Source organism: Leguminivora glycinivorella, chromosome 1 (genome assembly GCF_023078275.1).
Source record: "Leguminivora glycinivorella isolate SPB_JAAS2020 chromosome 1, LegGlyc_1.1, whole genome shotgun sequence".
Classification (NCBI taxonomy): domain Eukaryota; kingdom Metazoa; phylum Arthropoda; class Insecta; order Lepidoptera; family Tortricidae; genus Leguminivora; species Leguminivora glycinivorella.
This window is the reverse complement of record NC_062971.1, coordinates 32,888,907-32,898,847: the sequence shown is the minus strand read 5'-3', so window position 1 is coordinate 32,898,847 and position 9,941 is coordinate 32,888,907. Positions and strand designations below refer to the sequence as shown.

General features: G+C 40.5%; 1 protein-coding gene across 1 annotated transcript in view; it reads right to left on the bottom strand.

The window, feature by feature from the left end:
• Window positions 1-3,514: 3,514 nt before the first annotated feature.
• LOC125229880 (coiled-coil domain-containing protein 170) overlaps window positions 3,515-9,941 on the bottom strand; it is a 32,730-nt gene continuing 26,303 nt past the window's right edge. The window contains exons 9-15 of the mRNA XM_048134851.1: window positions 8,347-8,427; window positions 7,071-7,175; window positions 6,109-6,276; window positions 4,891-5,001; window positions 4,469-4,608; window positions 3,919-4,116; window positions 3,515-3,697 (exon numbers count right to left, since the gene is read on the bottom strand). Coding sequence (XP_047990808.1) covers window positions 3,613-3,697; window positions 3,919-4,116; window positions 4,469-4,608; window positions 4,891-5,001; window positions 6,109-6,276; window positions 7,071-7,175; window positions 8,347-8,427 — 888 coding nt within the window. The 3' untranslated portion in view covers window positions 3,515-3,612. The remainder of the gene's footprint in view (window positions 3,698-3,918; window positions 4,117-4,468; window positions 4,609-4,890; window positions 5,002-6,108; window positions 6,277-7,070; window positions 7,176-8,346; window positions 8,428-9,941) is intronic.

Genomic DNA, 9,941 nt, shown 5'->3' with positions numbered 1-9,941 from the left:
ACGCAAAAACGAAGGGGTGTTATAAGTTTGACGTGTCTGTCTGTCTGTCCGTCTGTCTGTCTGTCTGTCTGTCTGTCTGTCTGTTTGTCTGTCTGTGTGTGTGTGTGTCTGTCTGTGGCATCGTAGCTCCCGAACGGATGAACCGATTTTGATTTAGTTTTTTTTTGTCTGAAAGCTGAGTTAGTCGGGAGTGTTCTTAGCCATGTTTCATGAAAATCGGTCCACTATGTCGCGGTCGGGGGTTTTTTCAAAATTTTAATTTTGTGGTTAGGTTATAGAGACAAAATTACTAAGTGACGACTTACAACATTATTCACTTATTTGTTATAGTATAACAACTTACAACATTATTCACTTATTTGTTATATACTTAATATACATTATAGATAGATATGACAGGCGTTACTTAATAATAACGTTTTAACTAATTCATCATGTCTTTAGAGTAAAGTAAGGTTTTCTTGTTGTTACATTGCTCACAAGTGGAAGACTGTTAACATAATAGGAACTAAGTAACAACCAAACTAAACAACAACCACTAGTTTGACATCCTGCCTTAATAGACCAATAGACTTGCAGAAATTACAATTAGACTAAATTCACACAACAACTAATTAAGGACACTCTACGCGTGATATTACACATACATGCATACAATCACGCCTGTATCCCATGAAGGGGTAGGCAGAGCACATGAAACTATTCAAGTTTCAGTGCGTGATATTAAAGACCAATAATCAGAGGGCGGAATCGCTCATGGCAAAAATCAAACGTCAATAGAGTTCGAACGTTAAATTTTATCGACATTTTAAATTTTTCAGCTATCGATAAATTCAGTCACCTTTTACATTTCTGACTTTAACATGACCTCTGATTAGCTATTCGACCATTTGATTTTGACCTCTTTGATTAGATTGATTGTATGACCTTTGACTTTGATTATCATTTCTGTCACTAGGCTTCTTAATTCACGTTGAAAATAATTTTTGTGTTGTTGTATTGTTAATATCAAAACGAAACACAGACAACATATGGATAAAAATGTTATGGTTGACTTACTTACGAAAAAACCACTCAACTGTATACTGATAATTTCAGTTTTATCGACAGTCGATAAAAAAAGAACGTGCCAACTTTATTGACGTTTTATTTTTGCCATGAGCAATTCCGCCCTCTGCCAATAATACTTAGGTACATACAAATACAATGTAAATACATAATTAAACAGAGGTCACACAGATCCGCTTTCTTCAATAGACTTGCGTGCTTTTCCGAAATATCGGAAGAGGACTTTGCCTTATATCAAAGAACACGGAACATGATTTATACGAGTAGGTAACTGTATTACTTAAATCAAATACATTAGGTTAGTGGCTTTGTCGCATACCTACGCATGCCTACGCAAGGCAAACCAGTAAAATTACTTTTTAAGAACAATAACCATTAGACACCACAAAAAAATAATTGGCTGCATTTAATTACAGTTGATTCCCAGAATATTGACCAAAACCATTAGGTTCCGTGTAAAACATATGACGAATGCTTACCGTTGATTGTGTATTGTCATTATGTGAAAGCGTGATACTTGTAGGTATTTAAAATACAATAGTTCGGAAATGGTTTAGAACGATCAACGGGGACTTTGATTATGATTACTTGCCTATTTGTCTGTAAGGGTCGGTTGCACCAAAACGTCTGTCACCGTTACAGCGTTCGTTAAATTTTATTGTTTGGGAAGTTCTATAGACGTCTGCTGCGTGACGATGATGTGTCTGTCAAATGTGGTTGATGCAACTGGCCCTAAGTCTATACTTTAAAACACATTGACAAACAGTCATACACATCACTAAGATAAGATTAAAAACGATACTGAAGTTTTTGAGTTTTTTCGTAGTTTACTATTGATGTTGTTGCTGATTAGGTACCTACTTCAGCCAAATCTTGTCTCCATCGTTTCGGATACGATATACGTACTCAGACTTGATGTATTGTACAATTACTTAATACATTATTTATGAGGACATACCTAGGCAGTAGGCAACATAAAAATAGAACTAAGGAATAATAAATGATGTAAGTATTTGGGGCATATCTTAGTAATGCGTTTGATTATTTGTCTGTTTTTTATTGATTTCCACGTAAATGGCTAAAACTATTTCGTATTTTAGATATAAGCTTGTACTTCTATTTCGAGAAGCTTTACGGTTGGAGTTTTATAAATTAGATAATCAAATGAACTGCGATAAAAATTAGGCGCTAATGTAACAAGTCGATTGATTTCATGATTAATTAGCTTATATCTGAGAACATTAATGGAATGGGTTAATTTCACGTACCAGTAGTTAACCGATTTGATAATGGCCCACTTTATATCTTGTCATGGACCCCGCACGGCTTGTATATTTATTATTTATGCTAAGTTGCTACCGTGTAACTTTGTATAATGATGTATATACGATGTAAATAAATTTGTTGTTAATTTTTATTTTAAATTCAATTTGTAACTTTGTAGCTTGCGGTTATATTAGGTAGGTACATTATATTGGCTATAAAGCTTTTAAACGCGCATTAGGAGTAGGGTTTGCAAGATCCGCCGATTTTTCGGATCCGGATATTTCGGCGGATCCGGATATCCGGATATTTCGGATAAAACGGATCCGTGTTGAAAAGGTCACTTTTTATAGGGGTTTCGTATTATGTATGTAATTCGGGGAAATGTGGTCATTCGGGGAATGGGGCCAACAAAGAATTTTCACAGTGGCCGTTCGAAGAACGTACAACGTATTCTATGATGATATTGATGATGTATACGTTTACGATGTGAAAATAAATGGAAGCGCGCCTCCAATCCTTCTGGTGTTTTGGATGTCCATAGGCGGGAGTGATCGCTTACCATCAGGCGACCTGTCTTCTAGTTTAATCTTATTAAATACAAAAAAATTGGATCTGGATTCAGCTCACAAAATAATTACGTATATACATACATAAAAAAAACTAAGTGTTAATTTTTATTTTAAATTAATTTTTAGCTTTGCCTGCACTGTCTTTGACGATTCTATCTTTATTCTTCTTAGAAACGAAAGCAGTTTTAAAAACAATGATTTACGTCTTTGATGATGTATCAAGCTTGCGATTCTATTGTAATTATATTGACAAGCTATAAAGGTTTTAAATGCGCGTTAGCAGAGACATGACAGTTGCTCGACAAATAAAGTTTCGTCCGGCTTGACATGCAGCGTCTGAACCATGTTGATCGCAAGACCCCGTGTAGCTACAGGTCCATTTACGGCCATCCCCATCCATTAACAATTTAATAAAGATTTGGTTCTAAACTGAGCTCGGCGACGACGGGAAGCCTTGTGCAAAATCGTCTTCTAAATAAGTAACTGCCTGTATAAAGTGGAACTCTGCGGACGACTCGGCTTAGAAGAGCGTCAAGGAGCGCGTGTTAATACAGCACTAGCCTTGCATACAGGTCGTCCTCTAAATAAAGTGCCAGGTCAGCGCATCATTCACCAGCTGTCTGTATAATGCCGAATTTTACGTCTAGCACCATCCATTAACAGTGTAAAGATGCTTCTAGAAGCGAGCGCGACGACGGGAGCGCGAGGGTCACAAGGCAGCGCGCGCCTTGTACAGGTCGTCCTCCAGGTCAAAGGCCGGGTCCGCGTACCCTGAGTCATCGTAGCGGAGTGATCTGGAAACAAATGCTTTTTGAAGTGATCGCAATAAGTTGGGACAGCGTTGATTGGTGTGATTGAATTAGTATATGGTTTACGAAAACGTTTGAAGGTGAGGAAGTATCTCAAGTTGAATCTTGTCCTGCTAAATACTAAATGTCGAATAGTAGATAATGCCAGCACGGCGGTGTGCGTCTGGGGGGGGGGGGGGGACCATCTGTACAAGAGAGGGGTAAACCTGTCAGGGGTCCGCGTGCGACAGCGCGACGGGGGCGGCGAACGAGACGACGCCCGAAGTAGCGTCGGGTCGTCGTACCGACGCGACACGATTGTGAAGTCGTGATGGGCGTCTATTAGCTTCTGTAGTCGGGAGACCATCTCGAAGTCCGACACCGATGACGGCACCAGGATACCAAGGAGTTTGGCTATCGAGTTCCTAAATAATTGAAAATTTTAAATATTAGTTACAATATTTTTCTTTCACATAGGTACTACAAGCGATGCTTAGTTTGGGGCTAGGCCGATCTATGTACAGGTATTTAACACCTTGTATGAAGGAGCGAATTCCTCCTAACACAAGTCGCACCTTTAGTCATACAACTTGTATGAACATTAGGTCGGTACAATTCTAAAGGTGCGAAGTGTGAAACTTAAAAGGAGGATTCGACACCTTAAGAAACCATGTTTGATAAATAAAAGAATTTTGAATTTTGAATTTTTTTGAATGTAAGGTGTCCCCAAAAAATTAGTTATTATTTATTAAATATCAATTAGAGATAATAGGTTACCTAAAGCTGGTGAGTTGCGCCTCTCTCCTGTGACTTTCGGCCAGCGCTTCTTTAGTGCGGGCCAGGTCATCGCGCAGCATATTGATCTGGTGCTCTGACGTGGTCCGTTCTTGCTCGAAGGTCTCTCCAGTGTTCCGGACCTTGGATGTAAGTAAACATAGTAACAAGATAAACAATTCCACAAATTATGCTTGTAGGTCGAGCAAGGGCTCCCGAAATTAGGGCGCATAGGAATTAGGAAAAAAGGATTAGAGTATCTTTATTTGCAGAGTTGCTGTTAGTTAGTTGCTGATAAAGATTTAGTTGTTGCAGATTGCAAGAAATTTAGCTGCACGCCGATATGAAAAATTTAAAACAAGTTTTAAAGACAATTTGAGACTAGGTATAAATAAAGGGACTATCTGAACGGGCAAGAGTCCCACCTGGTCTTTGAGCACGTTGACCTTGCGGTTGTACCGCGCCCGCAGCAGTTCCGCTTCGTCCAGCTTCTTCTGCAGCTCCTCGATCTTGCGCGCTCGTTCTAGCGAGGTTATCTGTAGCCAATACATTTTACTAAAGCCTACATTATTTGGACCAATTACTTAATTCGTATACCTAATATGAATTTTATGTTTTTTACTTCTTTGTCCAGCAGAATATTGTAGCAAACTTTATAGGCGACATGTCATAATTAAAATTAAAGCTTTTATATATCTATAGCAGGTATAGTGCTCCCACACTGGCTGTTATAAATGTTAGGTAACATGGTGTGTGAGGGACAGCGCGATGGCGCGCTATCAGTTTGCCAGTGTGGGATCACCAGTACCTACAGTAGGTAGGTACCTAAATGTAAGGCTTTTTATCAGCTAGCAAGCTAGCAGCCGAACACGATACTTATTATCCGTTTATAAAGGTTGCCGACTCAAAAATTCCATCCAAGCTACGAACTATCTAAGTATGAAATTAAGGTTAGATATCTACCTACTATAGGTAATTCTACATCTATTGATTCATTGTGACTTCATAGTTAGTGGTTACTGTACTGAAGGATGAACAATTTATTGCCTAGAGCAGGTCTTATTTAGTTGGAAATTCTCAGCAATCTAGATCAGTAATTCAACTCGATGCATTATGATGATACACATAACTTCTAGTCTAATCGAGCACATAAATCAAGACAGAACAAGTAAGACAACACCGATGAATGAGATCACGGCAAGTGATGTTGATGTATAAATTCATCTAACCTTGCTCTTACATTTATTCATGCAAATAGGGTTGATAAATGAATAAGTTAAGTTAAAAAATACTGTTTACTTTGATACACATAACTCGTTAATCGATAGTTACAATGCAAAGACCGTTCTACTGATCTGATCATTTAGATCATCGTTTTATTTAGACCGACGTACGGATTTTATTATAATTCTTGCCATTCGAATTGTATCCGCAAAATGATAATAAGAAGGATGAAGAAGCCTTATCGCGTCTCATAGCATAGAGGCAGCTAGATTAGGTACCCGACTGGGCGTGAGTTCATTCTGCATACCTGCCTTGTTTGCAGTCGTGTCATCTTCTCTGCTGCGCCGGAAGTTTGTCGCCACGCTCGGCCTGCAGCACGGCACGCTCACCTTACCCGGCAGTGGTCCCACTCCACTCACCTTGTACTCGGCCGCATCAGCGACCTGCGCGTGCAGGTCCCGCAGCTGCGCGCGCGCGTCGCCGAGCTGCGCGGCCAGCTTGTCGCACTGGCGCGCGAGCTTCTTGCTGCGCGCTGCCGCCTCGTCGCGCTCGGCCTGCAGCACGGCGCGCACGCGAGATGACTCCTCCTGTCAGGGTCGTAAAGGCGTACTGATTTACGAAGACAAATGGTAATAATTCAGCAATTACAATAAGTAGATAGGTATATCACGATCACAATTATGTATGTTAATCGTGCGTGTTTTGGTAATTAGAAGCCTATCCAAATATACCGGTATAATGAAGTTAGTATCGATAATCAGATAATCACAGTCATTTGAGCAATGCATAATCGTATAACAGGTAGCTATCTATACAAATATGAGACGGGAAGTGCCTGTACAGTTATGCCCCGCGGCAAGGCTGCTACTAGTAGGTAAGTAACTACATACGAATAGTATCTAACTACGAACGATTTGGTTTCCATCGGTGAACATTGATGGAGAGGTTTCGCTTTGAATCGTGACGAGTTGAAGCGGAAATGTAAGATGAACGGACGTAATTTTTTCTAATGTTCAGAAATATGTATATGTAAAATGTACCTTGCTTCTATAGCGTTTAACAAGATTTTTTATGTTTGGATTACCTATCATTTGGAAATTATAAGATCTTAGCACTTCCGTCAGATTACTAAATACTCGTGGCGCTATGCCATGTGATATGGATAAACTGGTATAACATACAAATATGCAAATTAGTGGACTGAATAACTCGTTGCTGTACCGCATAGTTAGGCGCAAACATAAACAAATCACTGTCAAAACATACTAAAGCTGTCCCATTTGTTATAGTTTTTGACAATGATTTGTTTACTTTCCTTGTAAATCGTTAATTAATAAACAGGTATTTTAAAGTGTGCCTTGTATTGCTTGTACCGATTTACCTGTACACTCAGTTTGCGTCGTAACAGGTCCAGGTGCAGGTCCTTCCTTTGGATTTGTTCCCTGAGGATCCTTATCCGTCTTTGCAGTTGGTACACCACTGCTGTCTGTAAAAAGCACGCAACATCAGACAGCGTAAAATGGTTAAAGATGCATCCAGATTTAGCCATTGCACAGCGACATTTGCCTTTTAGGCACTGGTTCGACGACGAACTTTTGGGCGACGGTCGGCGACCGTCGCCTGGTCCCACCTATATCGAAAGGCTTGCGCTCGGCGACGAACTCCATATCGCCCACGCAAGCCACGGCGTAATTCGCTCGCGCTATCATCGCGTCTCTTTTATTTACACGGGAGCGACTATTGTAACTCTTGTTCGTTTCTATCACCGATAACTCATAGCTAAGGTGCTCGCTTTTGGTGAAACCAGTCCTTTACGAAGATGCGTGTTTGTTGCATTTCGCTAGATTCGGACGCATCTTTATACCATATCAGATTTTAATTTCTACCTACGGAATAAATGAAATAAACTTGCATTGCAATGTATGTATTGATAGAAATAACTACATTCAATGAGTGACGATGATGAAGGGTGATTCCAATGTAAGATAAGGCTACTTAAATGCACTAAATACGTTGTTATAGGTTGTTATCACTCAAATCGATTGATAGCCAATCGATCAACGTCCAACCGTGAAATAAATTTGACAACCATTCTAATTGATAGATTTATCGATTCTACGATGGTAATAAAGATACTCAATATCTTGATTACAAAAAAAAAACTGATCCGAGCGAAGTTCAAACTTTATACTTAGGTAGACGCTCCAAGAGTGCATCACGCTTGACGCTGATCGCCATACATTTGTTAAGTGGTCAACTTCAGCGTCGTCGGGCTTGCACGTTCGAAGCTTTTATCTTCATTATGATTATTTCTCCTTGGGTGCTTCTCCCGAAAACGGCACATCACTGGTCAGGGAATAGATATCGCTCGGAGCATTTTTTTTGTAACCTTTGCTTCGTGCCTCGATCTCGGTCTCAAAAAACGCTTTCGTTGGAGCGTTTTTCGCAACTCTTTAGAGAGAAAAAATACTTAATTGCGGTGCAGTCCCGATAGCTCATTATAACCGTTTTACACCGTGCTGTCTGCATATTACTGTGCGTGACATAATATATAAAATACCCAAGTCATTAAGTGCCCATTCGGTTCTAGTTAGCGGTCAATATTATTGATAAATAATGATATTCAGTGTAGCATGCCGGGTTGGAATGTCTCTTACTTCTTTAAGGTAAGGCAAGTCATGGAAAGATCGCTCCCTGCGCAGGCGAGGCAGCGTGCCATAGTATCCGTAATAAAGCAGCTACACAAAATATTAATTGTTACTTTATAGAATTGTCATGTATGTAAAGGTTCTAGTCTAGATCTGGTGAAGACGTAGGCAAGCATTTGCTTGATTCACGAGATTTAATTCGCCCGCGTTCGTCAAATGTATAGACGCGCCTTTAAACCTTCATCAGAAGTACCATCTTAGGATGGAACCACATCTATCAGCATTAAAAAGTTGAAAGCACATCGATATTCTTCAGATTTTTAGGTGTGATTCCACCCTTATTTGTACCACATAGCCTTGTTATTTTTTGTCAATTTGTAAAGACAAATTGGACCTCAAAATATATGTGTTGGCATAAATTTGGCTTATATCTTAATTTTTAGTAGGTTACTATTTTTACCAGATGGTAGTTAAATTCCTGTATATATTGGACCTTCGCAAATATTTAATTATCACTAAATGATAACTGGACTAAACTGGGCTTACGTCAGAACAGAATGTGTTTGCATGAAATAATGCGAATTTTGAGGACTTAGGCAATTTAGGCATGAGTCAAAAGTCGGACAGATCACGAAACCACAATCATGGCTATAAGTTGAAAATGATCTCACTGAAGTTGACTTTTGTCTCTAACGTTAATACCGTTAACTTTAACTATTAAATTATAAATAAATCGGTGTAGTATTATCACGACCAAAAATAGCCCCAGACTATTAATAAAACAAAAACATATTTTTTATTGTGATTGCTTGAAGTCGCTTCTGGTACCTCAAAATAAGGATGAAGATATGGATGTTCAACACCCGCGGTCGATAGGTAAGTACTAAGTATATATATTAATTACTAAAGACCGCAATGTACGGACATTTCATACAGCATACCGCTGCATACTACATACGAGTATACTTTAGGTACTCTTTTCTAGGGTGTTACTTAGACTTACTGCAGATAAAACGCAGTATCATGTAGATTAGCGCAGTGTATGACGGAGTCAGTGTGCAGTTCGACGCCGGTGTCCTGTCTCGCTCGCACACGCTCCGTCTTGCTCTCACCTTGTCGACGATCTTGTCGCTCTCGAGCCTAGCTAGTTGTTCCGCGCGGTGTATGATGGAGTCGGTGTGCAGTTCGATGCCGATGTCCTGTCTCGCTCGCACACGCTCCGTCCTGCTCTCACCTTGTCCACGATCTTGTCGCTCTCGAGCCGGGCTAGCTGCTCCGCGCGGTGTATGATGGAGTCGGTGTGCAGTTCGATGCCGATGTCCTGTCTCGCTCGCACACGCTCCGTCCTGCTCTCACCTTGTCGACGATCTTGTCGCTCTCGAGCCGGGCTAGCTGCTCCGCGCGGTGTATGATGGAGTCGGTGTGCAGTTCGATGCCGATGTCCTGTCTCGCTCACACAAGCTGCGTCCTGCTCTCACCTTGTCCACGATCTTGTCGCTCTCGAGCCGGGCTAGTTGTTCCGCGCGGTGTATGATGGAGTCGGTGTGCAGTTCGACGCCGATGTCCTGTCTCGCTCGCACACGTTCCGTCCTGCTCTCACCTTG